We start from the raw sequence: 20,463 nt of genomic DNA on the forward strand, positions 1-20,463 counted from the left end.
AGAGGAAATTACAAAAAAGATTCAAGAACATGCAGACCAGAAGCAATTAAAGCTCTTAGTATTTACAACTTGAACTTTACCTTAAGAGAAGGCTGGAGAAATCAGAAAAGAACAGAGAGATTGAGAGACACATTGAATTTAATCTAGAATGGAAAAATGCTTTTAAAAAAAAAAAAGTGTTGAGTGTCCCTGATTACTGTCTTCTCACTGCCTAAATAATGTTTTATGGAACCTTTTACCTGCGTGTGATAAATCTGTGTATGTGCATACACATGTGCTTGTATGTGTGATGTTCATTGCACTGTGCCTTTATTGATTTTATTGAAGGATCACTTGAGCAAAAATAAGTATTTCCATCATTTTACTTTACCTGCCTCTCTGTCAGTTTTTAAGAAATCCACATTTTCCAATTATACTTGTCTGTCATTTGACTTTTTTATCTGACAAGTAAATTAAGGTCATCTGAAAGTTTCAGGCTTGAAAGCTCCTTACAGTGATTTGGCTACTTGAGAAAAAGAAATCCTAATGTATTGGACTCTGACATCTCTACCAACACAGTAAAATACAAACAAGAGAACCAGAATGGTCACTTGTTAAGTACTTACAGTCTCAGCTAAAACTCATACTGCTTAGAGGTGGAAAGAACTAAAGCCAGGCTAGAATTTCTCCCCTTCATTACTGTGACTTTGGTTCCTGATAGAAAATATGTGTTATTAAATGGATAGATTAGACTCTGTTTTAGCTAGAACTCCAGGAAATAGCATCTCCATCCAGGAGAAATGGTCCAGGACACACAACTTTCTCTAACTCCATAGCTGCAGGTGCTGCTTCGGACCACAGAGTTGGTCCCTACATTTGCACCAAGAAAGGCCCTGAGTTATTACCTTGGCAGTGAATGTCTGTTGGGGGAAACCACAGCTAATTTATCTGAGCTCGTGGTTAGCTTTTCCTCTGCTGAATTCACCGTTTTTTCACCCATCTTTCTCCTTATTAAAAACAAAAAAAGAGAGCTACAGGCTGTTCCTTCACTTCCATCACAGAGATGGGCAAGAAAGACTCCTCTGAAACCTTCACAGCTTCCAGCCGTGCCTGGCTGTAACAATCTCTGCAACATTTAGCACGACTCCCACTAGTCTGAAAATATTCAGCTTTTTATTTGGAGAGTCTGTTATTATTTGCCTTGTTACTTGTGGGGCATGATATTTGTTATGTTGTATTTTTCCAACTAAATCTGACTCTGTGGAACATAACACAGCACAGAGCAAGAAATTCATCCACTCCCATAACATCACTAGATATCATTTTGGAGATTAGCTATTCAGTGAGTATTTGCTACATCATTTATTGGAAAATGTGTATATTTAACTTGTCTACAGAAAGCTTATGACCACAGATACTGAGTGCCTTGTAATTTACTGCCTGTGCATGATTCCATAAAATTATATGGAGAGAAACCTAATGGCAGAAATTTAACAAGTTGCTTTTTTGCTGAAAATTTTACATAAACTGCTGTTGTTTTTATTTGCTTTACTACTATTACAAAGCCAGTTTACACCACTAGTTTCTAAACTCACACAAATATTATTTAGAAGCCAAATGTTTTTCTTGGAAACAGCATTTTGTGGGGCTTTGGATGCAATGTGTGCATTGTATTGGGCGTCATCAACTGCAAAGTGAGAGAATATAGCCTGCTGAGATTTCTGGGCAGCAGCCTTGGTGACTTCCCTAAGCTTTAATCAACTGGTGCCAAAAGAAAGCTGAAGATTTGGCTTATTGAGCAGTTTGCAAGTTTAAAATATCAAAGTTACTTTCCTGACAAAAGTAAAAATTATTTTCTTTTCTTTGTTACTACTCTTGTCAGAGGTCATTGAATAGAATTATTTATTCTCCTTTCAAAACAATGTTTTATTTCCCATGGAAATAGAAAGTAAGAATTGGGTAAATGTCATGTGGTGAAAATGTTCAAGTGTAACTGAGTTCAGCAAATAAAACTCTAAAATCACAAGGCAAGAGATAGAGAAAAAAACAAGCCTAATTCTTTTTCTACTCATGTAGTACTTGGACAGTGAGGACCAATCTCACTGTAAGTAGGTGCTTTGTCAATGTAAAAATTTAATATTATACACAATACATTAATAAAAAGAGCAAGTGTCTGGAGACCAGATAATTTCAGGCGATCTTTTTTAACTCCTAAACATCCTACAAAAAGCAGAGAGAAAAACACGAGGCATAAGAAAACGAATTTTATTTTTTTTCAGCTGCAGTGTTGACAATCCCCAAAGCATATTGTGGTAAAACTATATGCATTTTGTGTCAATAAAAATAAACACCAGACATGCTGAAGTTTCTGTGAAGCCCCACATTTTTCTTTTTCTGCTTTGCTTCATCCTGAAGCTGGTTTAGCATCTCTTACATACACAGCTCTGCTGATGACTTCATGGGCCAGGTGGATGGTAGATGCAGGATTAAGATAAATAAAGCTAAAGACGAAAATGCAGTTTCGTGTCCAAAATCCTGTCATATTCAAACATAAGTAAACTACAAGTTTCTGATAATGCCAACTCCTCATTTTAAAAGCCTGTAAACACCTTCTCCCCTTCCTCCTGCTTGGGACATGGATTATGGTTTCTCGCTTCACAGACATTCTCATCTGATGACCTTGCTAAGCAGGGGGAAACTATTACAAACGATTTGTAACTTTTGACCACTGAAATGATTTCACCCATCCTTCAAAACCCCTGGGGGATGGAGCATTAACCTCTTTTCTTTGTGCTTCTCTTTCAGCTTCTGATATGGCTGCGGAGCAGGGGCAGATTCTTGTCATTGCCACTGCTGCTGTTGGTGGATTCACTCTCCTGGTCATCCTCACTTTGTTCTTCCTGATCACTGGGAGGTAATTAAAGCTACAGCATTCTCATTTAGGCAGGGTTAGAACCATCTAAAACTAAGAATTTAAGAATAATAGTTATTTTAAACCACATTTTCAGTGCTGAAATAAAGATTAAACATAGTGGGGTTAATGCTTTCTTTGGGTCGTACTCACAGTTCTCTTGTGAGTGTTGTTTTCCATAAAGACTCAGTTTGGGCAGATAAGCAACTATGTGAAATCAGGAAATAGCTTGGATATTTAAAAAATAAGTTCCTGGACCTCTTGCCTCCAGAGTGAAAATTTAAAAATACTTTGTACCTGCTGCACCTTCAAGGCTCTGACATTACAAGAAAAAAAAAAAAAAGAAAGAAAAAATTCCTACAATATATTTTATAAAATCTCATAACTGAAAATTGCAAAGCTTTGGAGGGTGCAACACTAGGATTTTTGATGTCTTGGAATTGGCAATGTAGCTTGATAAATACACTTGAATGGACCATTTTTTATTACTTTGACTATATTAAATTTGTAGGAAAAGTCATACAAAATTATGCACCTATTTTATATGCACATTTCTGCATCTCTTAAGATAAAAAGCAGGAATTATATTATGAAATTAAACTAAGGAATACTTTACTCCGAAACACTAGAATGATTCTTCTGCTTGTGGTGTCACTGGCAAACAGAAAATAGTTTCCTAAAAGTCCTGTTTTATTGCTTTCTGGCTTTTTTTTTTTTAAGATTGAAGATATCCCAATTAAATCTGTGTTACAGCAGTACTGTTGCACTGGCAGGGGAATTCACCAATTTTTATAACTAGCCAATTCTTGTGCTTACAGTTCTTTCAATGCAGTGCTCTTTGTCCACCTTTCTTCAGTTGATGTGTTGATTAGGATCAAATAATGACATTATGCAAATTGGATGAGGAAGCATTTTGGTTTGAGTAACCAGATGCCATGCTGAATGGTACAGTGAAGGTTTTAAGGGAACTCACAAATTCTAACTGGACATGCTAAAAAAGACATGTGTAGGTAGGAACACCAGTCCTTGCTGTAGCTCAGATTTTCACAGGCACAACTCCTTCCAGGGTGTCTTTTTTCCTTTTTCAGTGAGCCTTGGGTGTTTCCTGTGTGATTTTGGGACTTCACCTGCTTCCACCTGGAAGCAAAACAAAATTTAAAAGGACAAAGACATTATGATCCCATCTCCTCTGTGAGACCTTGGAGTTTACGTGGGCTCTGACCCCTCTCTATCCTTTTCCCCTTTCCCTCCTTCAGACACAAAAAAAATGATGCTGGAAGAGTCTCCATGTGAGTAAGATTCTCCATGGAGTTTCCTTCTTACCTGGCTTGGGGACAGAAAAAATCCAGAGTTAGGAAAGGATTCTGCACTCCCACTGTCCTGGTTTAGGGCCTGTGTTTACACTGCCAGAAAAGATGTTACACTTAACTCTTCTGAATGTGATAATGGTCATCAGAGACAGGGCTGATATTAATGGACTGTGTGGCACTTTTAAATTTGTAATTATATTTCTGTTTTGTTGGTATAGCATAGCCTCTAACTTGAAAAGAAAGTGAAGTTCTATCAGTGTAGGCCAGAGGTTTTATTTGCAATACCTCAGCAACCACAGTAGCTGCCATTATGTGAATTAATGTTCTTTCTGCTAAATAATAAAACCAACTAAGTCTAACTTTCTGTTGAACTTGATGAGAGCAGTTAACCTTGGAACATACTGTGACCTTAAATAATCTTAGAAGCTAAGTAAATATTCCTGCCATTACTACAGAAGTTGACAAACAGCAAGGTCTTTCAGAAGAGAGAGGAATTATTTAGACAAACTTCTGGAGAAAATAACTGTGTGGAATCCTTATGTGAAATCCTGAAGCATAACTCAAACACTTCCTTTAGAAAAAAACACCTCACTAAACTCAGGAATGAAAAAAAAAATATGGAAATGGGTTTCTTTTGGTTTATTCCTTCTGTTTGCTGGCGTTAAGGATATCAGAGATTCTCTTAGCTTTCTAATGCCTTACTCAAAGGGACCATTTCAATTATGTAAGATACGAATTCATTTTGAAGTGCTGCTTAAATGCAGTGATAAGAGCGTATTCCACAGAAGACAGAGCAAGAAAATTTTGAATAAATACTCAATTTACTCTAGGACTGGAGGCAAATTTCAGCATGAAAAATGCGACTGGTACCCTACAGATGTGCTCTGCTCCAGTGTTTAGAATTAACAATTTGATGAGCTGTCAAGTCTTTGGGCTGCTGATGAGTCTATTCATAGTGGAGAGGCTGGGTTAAATGAGCACCTGGCTCTGCACTTTGCTGAGTGATTATCCACCCAGAGCAAGCAGGAAGCACGACTGTCAGTCCTAGAGAGAAAAATGAAAGCAGCAGAGACTTGGAGGCACAGGACAGGGGGTCTTGGCTTAATTCCAGGAAATGTGATGTTAAAGCTCAGTATGATTTAGTCTTATCATTACAGAAATTATTCCTCTCCAATTGTTCTGTAGCCAACACGAACAGAGAATGAGGAGACTCCTCTGCTGGTGATCAATCACTGGCCACTGTAGTCACATTTTGGGGCCACGTGCATACTTGGGAGGACTGGATTGGGTTAAAATCTTTCCATTTGACTGTTCCCTTGGGCTGACACTTGAAGTATAATTACTCATATTTAGTCTTCCTGGCACTTGGCACCCTACAGACCAGTTGTTCAGGTCCTAAACATGGCTCTGCCATCCTTAGTGGTCACAGCAACTGGTTTCCAATCTCTAGGCTAACACAGAAGCTGAGAATCCACTGATTTGCATTTCCCTCCACAAGGGTACAGAATTTTCTGCCCACTCATCATCACCTGTGTAGCAGTGAATGAATTTGTGAGTGTTCCTACTGTGTTTCAGCAGTTTAAACTAACCATTGAAATGAGGTGGGAGTGTTCACCTGTTTCTCATATCTACATTGTTTGCGTGGATATACTGCCTTTAATTAATGTTTATTTAATTTTACGAGGCTGGTAATGTACATAGAGAGGACAGTCATTTTTTTCCAAGCTGCTTTTGGAACTGTATGTCTGCACACCAAATAACATGTCCATGGGCACTGCTGTTCTCCACTGGGTTCAGTGCCTCAACAGCCCTTAGACCAAAAGGTTTCCCTCTAAATAATAATTCTTAGAATCATAGAATCATAGAATCATAGAATAGATTGGGTTGGAAAAGACCTCCAAGATCATCAAGTCCAACCACTGATCCAACTCCAATTACTATATCATGGCACTAAGGGCCACGTCCAATCTCTTTTTAAAAACCTCCAGGGATGGTGAATCCACCACCTCTCTGGGTAGGCCGTTCCAATGCCTGATAACCCTCTCTGTAAAGAATTTCTTCCTAACATCTAACCTAAACCTCCCCTGGCAGAGCTTGAGCCCATGTCCCCTTGTCCTATTGTTGGTTGCCTGGGAGAAGAGACCAACCCCCACCTGGCTATAACCTCCCTTCAGGTAGTTGAAGAGAGTGATGAGGTCGCCTCTAAGCCTTCTCTTCTCCAGACTGAACAACCCCAGCTCCCTCAGCCTCTCATCATAGGACCTGTGCTCCAGTCCCTTCACCAGCCTCGTTGCTCTTCTCTGGACCCGCTCCAGCACCTCAATATCCCTCCTGAACTGAGGGGCCCAGAGTTGAACACAATACTCAAGGTGTGGCCTCACCAATGCAGAGTACAGGGGAAGGATCACTTCCCTGCTCCTGCTGGCCACACTGTTCTTGATGCAGGTCAGGATGCCATTGGCCTTTTTGGCCACCTGGGCACACTGTTGGCTCATGTTCAGCCTCCTGTCAATCAGCACCCCCAGGTCCCTCTCCGCCTGGCTGCTCTCCAGCCACTCTGTCCCCAGCCTGTAGTGCTGCAGGGGGTTGTTGTGGCCAAAGTGCAGGACACAGCACTTGGCCTTGTTGAGTGAGAGCAAGCTTTAAGACCAAGATCAAATATTTTGGTTTTTTCTTGACTGAGACAGTTGCTGCTACCATGTGACCCTCTAAATCAGCATTAACAGGTTGGCAACATTCAGGTTGGGGGAGATTCCATTACCAGGAACCCAAAAACTTACCATGTGGCAGTTTTCTCCAACATATACCCTTGCATTGTCAGATATGTTTGCTGACAATTCACGAACTTCCACAGAGTTTTGAGTGGTTTGCCAAGGATTTGCAATTTTATAGCAATCATAGAGGCATATGCTGAAACCTAATGTTTATCCTGTATGATATTTGCTATCTTAGAAGAAATAATAAATCAGTGCCTGGCTCACAGTGCACAGAGCCACTCAGCAAAATAAAAGAAAAAAAGTGATCCTGATGTGAAAGAAAAATTTCTTTTTTCATGAAATGTGGTGAAGTCATTACTACTCAATTAGGAAGAAAATGTGAGTTTTTTTCACCCACTGTATATGAAAGTTAATAGGATAAGGTTTAATTACCAACAACTTACATATGCAAACAGGAATGCAGGAAAGTGATAATTTATTAAAGTATCAGAATTCTTTGAAGGAGTCAAACTCGAAATAAAGTTTTGAATGAAATTTAAAGTCATCACTTTCATGCTAATAATTCAACTCTGATCTATTTTTCTTTGTATGTAATCTATTTGTAGTTCTTCATAGTTCCCTCTTTAGATTCATATCTAAATATGTGTTCCAAATGCAAAGATTCTGACTTTCATAAAAGGGCAGATAAAACTTAATGTACATTTATTTTATCCATGGCAAGTATTTTATTTAAAACCTCACTTGTTTTTCTTGAAAGATGCCAGTGGTACATAAAGGCCAAAATGAAATCTGAGGAGAAAAGAAGGGCTCATTTGCAAAATGGACATTGTAAGTAGTTCAACACTGTGTTACGTAATATCTATATCATATTTTAAATGAAGAATGTTCATTGTTTCCTGGACAGTTTTTTCTGCTGATATTTTAATCTGGTCATTTGAGTAGTTCCTTACTGTCTGCATCATCAAAGGTGTAGGGGGTTATGTCCTCTTGAACAATTTCACTAAATTCACTCTAGTTATTATGGGGGTTTTTTTCATTCAATTATTAATATTTAATCAGTTTTTCATGTATATTTCTGTGATGTCTCAATTGTTCTTGACGTTAAATTTCTGCCTCAAAGTTCCTCTCTTGGTGACTATGTGACTTATTTGTATCTAGTTCTCTTTGGATTTAGGGATCTACACTTCCAGCCACCCAAGAAATAAGAAGTGGAATGGGTTATCTTCCCTCATGTTCCTGCTCACTGATCAGTACAGTGAAAGAAAATCCTGCCAGTCTCTCACAGGCAGTACATCAGTTTATATAGTTCAGTTTAGCTACCTAGTTTAAATTAGTTGCCTTACTGGTTTGTTGTTTTTATTCCAAAGGTATTATACAAAGGATATAAAATTTTATTTTTTCATCATTTTGATAACACCCCTGGAAATACTGTGATCAACACAGAAGTTAAGTCACCAGAAGTAAAATCTTTTTACAGGTGACATCACTATATCTAGCCAAGTGCCTCTTTCTGTCAAGGAAAAGGGCACATTTCCCCATAAAGTATACTTCCTAGAAATATTTGTTTGTCATTTGTTTCCAAGCATGGTCAGAAATGAAAAAGGACAAAAGCCTTCCAGCAGGAGAGTTTGATTTATGCCTCTGAGTCTGTGACTGAATTTAAAAGAAAGCCTCACTCAATGTCTTTCAGGCTGGGGTAAATGGTACCTGTATTTCATGTTGACACAGCTTCATCTCAGAAGCTTCTCAGTCATTTGCAGTTATCTCAGCATCACTCTGGAGGGGCCAAATCTCTGCTCGTGTATGTGCTCCATAGAACCAAGGATAAAGCGGAATTTTTGTGATTTACCCCAGCAGCCAAGACTGTACTGCCAACAATATTCCCTCCTTTACACAAAACAGCACCTGCATAAATACACCCTCCACACAGCAACCTTTGCCTGGCTGCTGGCTGCCTATGGATTTGGGATCCAGCATCTCAACCTGAAACAACGCGTGGGACTGTGCAATCGCTCCCAGGACCAGCATAAGGGTGACCACTCCCAGACTGGCTGAAGCTCATCAGATAATGAACTCCTTTAGACTCAGCTGTTAAGTGATAAGAGGAATGGCTGAGAAATGCTGAATTCTTTTTAAAGGGATTCTCTGGACCCAGCTGCAGTAGCCTCCTTTTATCCCGATAAGTTGATGCATTATTTACGTCAACTTCTGTTAATGCATTGAAAGTTTTCCAGAACTTAATCATCACATGGCAGCAGCCTGAAAAGGATTTCCATCCAGACAGTCCAAGAGAAACAACGATAAGTTCTTGAACACACAATACTCAGGAACACAAGGGATATTGGGTGTGCCAGAAAATGATGGCTTACCTGAGCCTTCCAAAGCCATCTGGCACCATCCCACTCTTGCCACTGCCATCTCCAAGGAAACAGACAGGAATTATCAAAGCCTTGGAAATGGATTTGGATATTTTTGTTCTCATCTTGCACCTGGCTCTCTGGTTGTTCCAGCTGACCAGAGGAGGACAAAGCAGCACAGTCCTCCAGGACTCATCCTTAGAGGAAAGAATCTCAAAAATTTGACCTGTTTGGCAAAAGGAATGTTCAGCATTCCACTCCTAAATGAAAGGAGTGAATTAGGAACCTGTGTTTTCAAAGTAAAGGACAGGTTGCCTAAATTGCCCAAGGAGCAGCAAAGGGGCATATAAGCTGCCTTGGCTGTTAGTCTTGAGGCTCTGCTTTTCCAATATCATTGAGCCCTCACTTGGTGTCACTCTAGGCAGCCTTTCAAGTGACCAGCTCATATTTTCTCATGACTTGCTGCATTTTCCAAATTTACCAGCTGTACTTGAAGCGTTCTTTAAGGATATAAACTAAGTACTGAGACTCCAAGAAGCCTCTTCTGACTAAAATATTAAACTGAATTCAGAAAGGAAATGCTTACAATTAAAAAAAAAAAAAGAGGAAGAAGAATGTAATTTTACATACCCAAAATCAAAATTGCATTTTCCTTACAATTTAACTAGAGCTGATATTTTGTCCTAGGAAGAATTTTCCAAAAACTTTATTGTCCTCTTAATTTTCCTGCCTGAAGTGCTGTTTCTCAGGAGATACTTGTTTTCATCTGGAATAGAGGCAAAACAGCATAAGAATTCAGCACTCTCTTATCAAGTTAAATACCAAAGACTGAATTTTCTTAAGACCTTTGACATTTTCTTCCCACGGGACAGAATAAACTCTGGGACTCATGTAACTGGCAAACTTGACAGTAACTAGAGTTATAAATAACCTTCAGAAAAACTAATACTGGTATTTTCTCCATTCTATGTGCCAACACTGGTTATCAGTCATCATTGCAAGCTGGAAGGATGTTTATTGTAACAATGCACCAATCCTGAAGAAGTATCCATGCTTTCAGTCACCCAGAACACCTCAGAAGATTTGAGCAGGGCCCAGCAGGACCATTTTACACTTTCAGTCAGTACTTTGGAATGCTTTTGCTAGTGTTGGGTTGTCAGAGAATTCTTCTCTGTCTATGGAGCTGTAAGAACGAGGTCATTAGTGTCTCAGAAGCGTCACCTAAATAAGCCTCTTGAAGGATAAGAGGAAATGTTTAAGCCTGTGCTCAGTCTTTGATGGTCCAAATGGGGACAACTCAGGCATTCTGCACTTGGTTCTGTGAAATCAGTAGCAAGCATTAGTAACTTGGGATCATTATCCTCTTCTATTGGGTTCTGGAACTTTAAATGTGGAAGATTTAATAAGTTATTTCCAATCCTTTCAGTTGTCTAGTTTAGAAATAAATAAATAAATAAATCTTGTTACAGTGCACAATGTCAAAGTTCTTGATTCCTGTTATTCTCTCTTTTTTGCAGTGCGTTTCCCAGGACTCAAAACGTACATTGATCCAGACACGTATGAAGACCCATCTCTTGCTGTCCATGAGTTTGCAAAGGAGATAGATCCTTCAAGAATTCGTATTGAAAGAGTTATTGGGGCAGGTAAAACTATACCCACTTTAAAAAGAAATGTCCAGGCCTGGCAAGGCTGCTTTTCTTGAGTCACCAGAATAATGCAAGTGGTCAAGTATAGCAGAAAATGTGGGTGTATTTCTCTGACAGTCCTCTCTAAAGTGTGGTGTATCTGAGATATTATATCCAGCTCATGCTCCAAACATGTTCATATTTAAATCAGGAGTTCTCTAAAGGGAGATTCTCCAAAACAATGTTTTATCCTAAATGTTTTTTAAGGCTTTATAATTTTTTGGGGTAGGGTTGGTTTTTTTGTCCTGTTTGTTATGGGTTTGTTTCTTTTTTCCAGATGCACTAAAAACATTCTTGCACTCAGCATTTGCCAAAGTTATTGTCATGTGTTCTCAGTCGCTAAGCGTGAAATTAGACCAGAATTTGTTTCTGTGGGGAGATAAGTTCAGAATGTAGAAGACTGAGAAAAAGTTATCCTCAAATAAAAAACAGGAGGAGAATGAGGGGAGGGAAAGGAGAGGCTGGCTTGGGAGAGGCTTTCCTGTGTGGAGAAGGATCATTAGCAGAGGGAAAAGAGGAAATTCTGATAAGGAGGTGGAGACAGTATGAAAGGTTATGCGGACTTGAAAAGAGGATGAATGGAAAAATAGCTTCATGATCTCCTCCTATATCCTTGTTTGTCCAAGTGTGTGGTGGAGACAGAAAGGAATTACATCTGATCAACTGTTTTAGACTCTGTTCTCACCTATGGAGCATTTACCTTCAGTTGAGAACATCTCACTGGGGATATAAGCCACTTCACAGCTGTTCGATAATGTTTCAGAAGTTCCTTCATCCTGTATGTACATTGTTCTTTTTTTCTAGGGGAGATAATGTGCCCCTTGTGTTTTCAGGGATCCTACTTTTGCTGATGTGCAATGTCTGCTCCGTGCATTAAGTGTTATCCTCTTGTCTGAGGCTTGGTTTAATTGTCAGGTTTTTCTGCTCAGGAAAATGATGTGCAAGTGTTCCCACACATTCACTTCTGGAAAGTCTTTGTAGGGTTAAAGGCTCATGGCTGCTTTCTAGAGTTCACTAGAGGTCCTGATGGTGGTGTCACCAGCTCAATGGTGACAGAAAACGCACCCTTGAGGTTAACACAACAAAAGTGAAATACTTGTAAAAAACAGTCTTGTAAAACCATTTCTTGTGTTCTGACTATGTGGGGCAGAAACCATTTCATTGTTGTCCAGAGCCTGAGATTGTTTGCTGTGTTTTACCCAGTTCATGGTTTACTGAGGACTTAGAGAGACAAGGTCAGAAAAAGGCCTTATAAACTCACCTAACTAGTGGATCTCAATGCACAGCTTATGACCAACATGCCATTCAGAAGGCCCACCAACGTTTCTTACAGTTATAACAAATTAAAACAAAAAACAGACTGACAAGGAGAGTCTGGAGTTCCTGTGGTACTTTACATCCTCTGTGTTGTTACCCTGTAATGGCTGAGGAGAATTAATCGTTTCTCAGCCCCAACAGAAGGGGAAGGTGGGAGAGCTGAAAGTCTGTGTCAGAAATTTTGATGAATGTAGGAACAGAATCCAGGTCTGAAATATAATTTCTTCCTGCAAAGGAGATTAACACTCCCGGTCTTCATATTACACAATACGGATATTTCTCTGTGTCCTCAAGATATTAAAAGTGACTAAATTTTGTAAATTGTTGTGTTAAAGGTGCTTACAATACCAACTGCACAGATGTTCACTTCAATGTAATTTTATTTAGTATGTTCCATGCTCCAGTGCCCATCCTTGAGCTACTGAGCTTTCTTTAACAATACTATTTTATTACTTACTTACTTTGACCTTATTTACTTTCTTAAACTCTAATGTCATGAAGGAAAAAAGTGAAATCATTCACAATACAACAGAATTAAAAAATCAGTTACATCTTGTAAAAGTGGACAGAAAACCTCATCTTAAGTTGCTCTTAGTGAACCCACCAAAGAACTCATGCTAGCAAATATTGTCAGGAAAATTACTGTCAGAAGACATAATGCACTGTGAGGCTTCTTTTTTATCTCTCTTTCATATATCTTAGTCATTCTAGAAAGGAGGAGTATTTTTCCCTTAAGATCCCTCATTTAATGATACATTACTACACTGACAAGAGCAGAAGTAGCTTCAGTGTTGCTCAAAAGTGCTTTATGCACTAGAAAAGGTGATGTAAATAATATAACAGAAATGAAACCATGTCTGTTAACAAACAGGGGAGAAAAGTATTGACCTGAAAGTAAGAGGGACAGTTCTGTTTCCCAATGCAATCTATATCTCTGGAGTACTTCAGTCCACCTGATTGCTTAAGCCAGATAATATGTAGTTCTGTGCACCTTTGGAATTATGAGCTTGAGAGAGCCCCCAGAGGGCTGATTTCTGCAGAAAACATTCTATCTGATTTCTTTTATTTCTTCCTTTTCTTCAGATATGCTATAGATGTTGATGTCTTGGATTGTAAAGCATTTTGAACTACATTAACACTAACAGTAATGTAACTACTGATTTCCAAGCAGCTGAATACGATAGACAAGGATTGGGTTTATTGATTTTAGTTCAGATTAAAATTGTGTCCTTACTCTCAATTAATTCATGAAAATTCTTTACTCAGCTTCTTTCCCCCTTTTCTTTTATGTGGGGGAGTGTATACTTTGACATTTTATTTTTATGGTTTTTATTTTTCTAAAATTACTTGGGCAATTTGCCATCTTCAAAAATATTCACCTACTAGGACTTGCAAACTGCTTGAAATGAAATTTAAACCTATTTCTATGCAGGCAAGATACAGGTTAAATACCATGGCTGAGGCACAGAGACTACAGATTCTTACACAGTTCTTTAATAGCTAACAAGGGACATAACATATCAGCATAATTCACAACAGTCCTCAAACTTTCTCTATGAATTCTCTTTAATTCCATATTAAACATTTCAACTGGATATAAAATGCATTTCTAATCACAGGAGAATTATTTATAAAGATACTTAAATTTTCACCTAAGCGAAACCAAAAATTAACATCTTTTACAAAATGAAACATCAATATCTTTTAAGAAGATATTGATGCATTTCTTAAATTTGGTCTGTTTTAACAATTTATTTTGGTCAATGATTTTCATTTCTAATTTCTGTAACTTCAGTTTTTCAAACAACAATTATTTCTATTCAAGAACTAAAAGTTTTCATTTTCAGTTTTTAAAAACCTATCCTATTAACCATGTTACACAGACAATTGGGTCTGATCTTTGGTGTCAAGTACATAAAGATAGTATTATACGATATTAAAAAAAGAGGAAAATGTCTAAATTTCTTGCTTACACACTGACTGCTCCAGATAATGATGATTTTCCATCAGATACTAAAAAAAGGTTTAGAGAAGGTGGCAAAAAATGGTCAAATTGAAAAAGTAGCAAGAACTTCAAGCAGAAAAAGTATATTGGAAAATAGCCGTTAGTGGTCACAAAGATCAAAATGACACTTGGCCAGCAACAGTCAAAGATTTCATAGCCAAAATAAAAAGGTAATGTCTCTACATTTATTTGTAGATTTAATAAATGTTACTATTGCAAGTTCATCTCATTAGGCAGGTAAGAATAAGAAAGGCAGAGCAGCAACAATTTAAGAAAGGATACTGAGTTTGTGAGATTACTTCAAGAAGAAAAATTATCCAAGTTAATAGCTGTTAATGGTCTTTTTTCTATTCTTCGAATATCTTCTCCTCTATCTTGGTTCAAACAGGAGGGTAAAGGCAGTAGGGGAAACAGTTTACAACCAAAATGGAATTTGCAGTTTGATAAAATATTCATAATAAAAAGCAGATTACAATCCAAAAAGCAAAACAGGACCTATTTGTGTTACCTGCTTAGTTTGTGATAACACCAACCAAATAAACATGTATTAATGAAGTTCACATTCTAGCAATAGTTACAATGGTTATTGCTTAAATGGTGCAATTCCCTTTTATTTTATCTACTCTTTATGACCAAGTTTTAGTATTGTTTAATGTTGTATTGCATATTCTTGGATTCAAAACTCTTGGCTGATTTTTTTAATCACTAATCTTAAATATTCCATCAGATCTCATATTGGTTTATTCCAAAGATCGCTCTGTGCCTTTTTGCCAGTTCCCAAAATTTGCCATCGATTCATTGTTGTAGATTTTCTTCAGATGGTCCCTTTCAGCAACTCTCATATTGAGCCTGCTGCACCTACTGACATTGTATCATATTATGTGTTTCTATCTTGCCCATGACACTTTTTTCTGCCCCCTCACTTCTTGCTATTTGGTTTAAGGCTTCAGCACCTCTTTAAAGAAGGAATTCCCAGAGGTACTTTGTCAAGTCTGTTTTATCAGTTAAAATTAGCTTCTTATTTTCTTTGTTATAATATTGAAACTCAAGGAAGAGACCAACTCCTCCATTTTTCACGGAGAGTAGACTATATTCTTTTTATAATCTCAATCTCCTGCTAGTTCTCCCACAGGTGTAATGACTAAAATGGGAAAATGAGCCGAGCTGTATTTGGTGCTGTGACCTTTCAGTTGCATCAACAGCAACTGTCTGTGCTGCAAGAGATTTGTTTTGATCCCATGTAGTAATACTAGACTGCACATCACACTTTTAAGGGGCTGGCTATTCCTATTTCACTTTAAATAACACATATGCTCTGACTGAGTGAGAAAAGGGATGTGTGGTTTGCACAGGGTAAATTTCTAGACTGCTCAATCAGCTTCTTTGTGTGTAACACACAGTAAGATGTATGAGGTTTAGATCATTAAACCAGGGATTATTTAAATTTTATTAAAACCAAACAGACATTGAACTCTATTTTTTCCTCTAGTTATCATCAGCCTTTTCCCTGGAGCAAGGAAAGCTGTCGACTTCATTGACATCTGGCTCTCAGCTTCCACTTATTACACATGCAGTCATGGACCTTTACTGCTGCAGGGTCAACATTTATCTTGTTTATCATCAAACCTGAGCAATGAGACTTAGATTCTTAGATTTAAAAAATTCCTTTTGTTGAGCACATTCCCCCTTGACTTTAAAAACATTGAAAATGCAGAAAAGTTACTGTGGGATGAAATCTTGTCAAACTCTCCATGTAAATAGCACAATGCTTTAAATTGCATCATTGATCTCCATCTAGTCTAAAACAGAATTAGAAGTTATTATACATACTTTAGGTTTCTAAATGTAGGAACTGTGTGTTCTGGGAGCTGATGATCACTCACTGTCTGTTTGACATCATGTCACAAAAAACCTGCTGTTAGTCTTTATGTTCAGCAGTTTATCAATCCTAATATCTGAGGGCAGTGAAATTCCTTTCCGACTTCACAAATCATGCATCCAAAAAAGGTAAAAGGAACAGGTCAGGGAGAAGACACAGTATTCCTTCTCCTGCTTTAGGTGTTGCACAGGTAATAAATCTTGGGATTGTAAGCCCTTCTCCTGCCTCCTTCAGTTTAATTTATTTAAAAACACTTGGTGAACAGCCTTTTACAGTCCCTGAGGGATGAAATTCTGAAGTTGTAGTACTCTTGTATAATCTTGTGTTAGCAAAACCATTTATTCTATAACCTAGGCTTTCCAAATTATTCTCAAAAATGAGATTTTGCAGTTCTGCAGATTTATCTATCACAAAATTTCTTTAAAAATCTGGATATTAAGGCTCTAGTATTTTTACTTTTCACTGTTTCATCAAGAGAAAGAACTTGGAAATTTTTCTCATTTTAGGCATTTAATTTGGAAAAAAACAGTAAGATACAATAAGGTCAGTGCTTTGGAGATGTGTTTTGGCTCTGCTGGACATATCATAGAAAATTAATATACCATGCTTCCTTCAAAGCATTCAGGTTTCATAACTTTCTTTTATGGTAGGACTTTACAGGTCCAAATTAGCTACTACTTTTTCAGTAGTCAGGCAAGCAAACTGTTAAGGAGAACTTTCTAAAGGGGAAAAATTATATAGGAAAATCCTTCCACAACTTCCACCTTTGTCAAAAGATTCCCAGAGCATTAAGTCCCACCTGGTGTGACTCTTGGGGATGGTCTTGTGCAGGGATAAGGGTTGGACTCCATGATCCTTGTGAGTCCCTTCCAGCTCAGCAGATTCTGTGATTCTGTGACATGTATTTTCACATATCTTATATTTGCACACATCTGCAGGGAAGCACATGCTTTAATTTATTTTTGAAAATTAAGTAGAAATAAAACAACTTGGGGGAAGGGGAGGGGAGGGGGGATTTGTGGAAAGGAGACCTGGGACACTTTTTTTAAATCTGTTTAAGAAGCTGATAATTTATTCAGAGATTATGCTCAGCATCTGTTAATTGTACTCTTGCACTTGTTGATACCTCTGTCTTTGAAGTGAAAGACAAGCTATGAAACTGTTCTTTTAATCCCTCCACTCTTCCTGGATCTTATTGACTAATAAAACTTTGTTTTCTTTTAGTGGAAACGACAGAACCTAATAAAATAAAAGCTGTATGACATTATCCATTCTAATCCTGCAACATCAAATTTTCTGAAGTGAAGCTTCTGCCTTTAAGGTCTCTCTCTTCTAGACTTGGTTCATATCTGAAGGCACACTATTACATGATGGAGCTTTCCTATTTTCTTTTCTTCTGTCCTCAAAGTTTAAGGAAAACTAATTCAGACAACACTTGAAGGAGGGGTTAACAATTTATTTCCTCCAGTTGGACATATATATCTGTTCATTATTCATTTTTTGGTTTTTAGCAGTTCTGATTCCCAAATGACTGGGGTAGAAAATTTGGTTTCCTATGGAATTTCCCTGCACTGGGTAGTGCTTTGAAATATTTTTGTGAATGTTGCTTTTCATTTACTGAATTATGACGGATTGAAAAGTGACCTGCAGGCATCCAGAGTATATTTGGTAGGGGCTTTAAATAGCTTCTGAATGACTTCAAGATCAAAGGAAAGTTGTGATTTCCGTACAAACTCGATTAGTAAACGTGTAAAGGGAGTGCAGGGAGAAGTGTTCCTCACAGCCCATAATGTACACAGGAGAACATCGGGGGAAAAAGCTCTGACACTCCTCTTGTTATGCAACTCAGTCCAGATTTGCTGAATCTGTTGGCCTTTGGGTGTCTGAACAGGGAAATGCATAATTAATTTTAAGTATGTGTGTAAGTCTATTTAAATAAATCATGTGCAAGTGCTTTTCTGGGACATCACAGCACAAAGTACTTTTTAAATACTTTCTACGGTTGGAGGATAGTCAAGTATTCTGATGGTCTCAGGGCTTTTCTTATCATATAGGTCTCAGTGCATTTCACCCCTAGAGATAAATATTACTATAAATAGATATTTTAGATGATATTTTGTCATCACTGGAATAAAAATCTCAAGTGTCCTTACATTCCTTCCTCGTGGCATTCTCAGTTATATATCACACACATATTGACATCAAAATTCAGTCTCAAAGTCTGAGAGTGATACAAGTCCCCATGATCTCGCAGTGTGGCACAAAGGAAAGGTGACTGTTGTGAAACACTGCTGAATATTTTGTTTTTCAGGGATGTGATGAAACTCAGGAACTTGCCCACTTTTAAGAGATGTGTGGGTTTCTTGAATATTTTTGTGTACAGGCACTGTGAGTGATCTAACCAATGTTTTATCTATTTAAGGTGAGTTTGGAGAAGTGTGCAGTGGACGTCTGAAGACACCAGGAAAAAGAGAGATCCCTGTTGCAATTAAAACTCTAAAAGGTGGCTATATGGACAGGCAGAGGAGAGATTTCCTGAGGGAGGCCAGTATCATGGGACAATTTGATCACCCGAATATAATTCGCCTCGAAGGAGTTGTTACAAAAAGTAAGTCACTAACATCTTTAGTTAAGACTGTTATGGTGGTTTTCCCATTCTAAGTCATTTAGTATCAAAATTAAGCATCTATGTCCACATTCAATACGGATTACAGTTCTCAGAAATCTTCCAAATCATGAAGTGACAGTTGATACCGCAAAGTTTGGGACCATAGTAGGAAATGCACAGCCTATCTGTTTTCAATTAGAAATGTTTTAGCTTTTAATAACAATCATCCTCATTTGAATGATGTCTTTACAGGTTCTTATGAAATAGACTGGAGAGGTTGCTTGTAGGGAAGTGGAGAAAACCATAAAAGTAACTGAGTTGACAATGAAGTCAAATTGTCTTGAAAAATATCAGTTATACTCTTTTTTTGCAGAAGTATTTATTATTTATTTGGTGGAGACTTGCTGATTTTGGTACCACAAGAGATAAATTTCCTATTTTAAAGAAACAAAATGTAAACACTTTGTAAATTTTTGTGCACTTTACCAAAATTCCAGAATAATCTACAAAATGTCTTACTCTACTTAACTCTTGCAGCTGTGATGAATATCCCTTGCCTCTGAAATCCAGCATTTTTAGTGGCGTTCTGGACTTTTCTGAAATGCTGAAATATCTAGTGCTCACTTAAGTATTAAGTAAAAAGACATTAACATGCATGTAATTTCTTTAATGCCACCTTTTTTCCAGTAATGAATTAAAAAAATGGAATTAAAAAAGCTATTTTCTTTTCAAAATTGATTCATCTCAACTAAGCCATGTTGCTTGCTAATTTGCAGTACTTATATTTTTCTTTTAAAGGGAAGTGTTGTGTGTGTAAAACAATAATGTCATCTTACCTTCACAGTAAATACAGTAAATATGTTATGAATATTTCCTGTTTTCACCTTGTTACAACATCAAAAGCTGTGTTTGGAAAACACAAAGTACTAGAACAAAGAGGGAAGAATAGCTCCTGAACTCGTGCTGTTGGAATGGAATTTCAACAGGTTTATGGAATGACCCACCCATGTGCAAATCTGTCTCCCTGTGGTTCTAAATTAAGAAGAGGATCTCTTTCTTTCTTAACACAGTATTGCAAGGATAAATTTATTATTATTTGGGTATGTTTGGTTATTAGACTAACAAAATCTATGGCATTGCAGAAAAGATGCAGCTTTAATCTCACCATTGCTCTGCTCTGCTGACAGCAAACAAGAACACAACTTAACCCAGGCTGAGCCGCACTGGGGACCTTTGTCAAGAGATGTAAATATGTAGGAACTTAATTGAATTTAACTCCTGCTTCATACTGAACAGTAGCATAGCAGCAATTAAATTCCACCAGTCTTCCCCAATAGCAGTATCACAGGTATGACCAGGATCCACGTGGTGGATCTAGGAGGGTGTTTCTCATCCCTGAAAAATGCAAATGGCTGTGATTTATGAACATTGTTGGAATCCAATTAAATGGTGCACACAGAATACAGTATAATGTACTTGACCATGGCACGATTGTTTAATCTTTGCCCCATTTATAAATTTTCTTTCCGTAATGACTCATCATCAGCCTAGAGAGAAATCAAGACTGCATTCAGAAAGCAAAATCAAACAGATAAATCAGTGCTCCAGCATTAGAGTATTTGTTAATGTTCTATAGGAAAGGTGATTATAGACACCTGTAAGCCAAAAAGTCATCATTAGCAGCTCTGCTTTTCC

At 37.7% G+C, this 20,463-nt stretch overlaps 1 protein-coding gene across 7 annotated transcripts in view; it reads left to right on the plus strand.

Moving 5' to 3' along the window:
- Window positions 1-20,463, plus strand: part of EPHA6 (EPH receptor A6) — a 447,233-nt gene that overhangs the window by 323,815 nt on the left and 102,955 nt on the right. For all 7 annotated transcript variants that reach the window (XM_027666146.1, XM_027666144.1, XM_027666147.1 and 4 more), the window contains 4 exons: window positions 2,785-2,893; window positions 7,675-7,745; window positions 10,792-10,917; window positions 18,583-18,768. In XM_027666146.1, coding sequence (XP_027521947.1) covers window positions 2,785-2,893; window positions 7,675-7,745; window positions 10,792-10,917; window positions 18,583-18,768 — 492 coding nt within the window. The remainder of the gene's footprint in view (window positions 1-2,784; window positions 2,894-7,674; window positions 7,746-10,791; window positions 10,918-18,582; window positions 18,769-20,463) is intronic.

This window comes from Corapipo altera, unplaced genomic scaffold (assembly GCF_003945725.1).
Source record: "Corapipo altera isolate COAL_440 unplaced genomic scaffold, ASM394572v1 RXGC01000115.1, whole genome shotgun sequence".
In the NCBI taxonomy this organism is placed as follows: Eukaryota; Metazoa; Chordata; class Aves; order Passeriformes; family Pipridae; genus Corapipo; species Corapipo altera.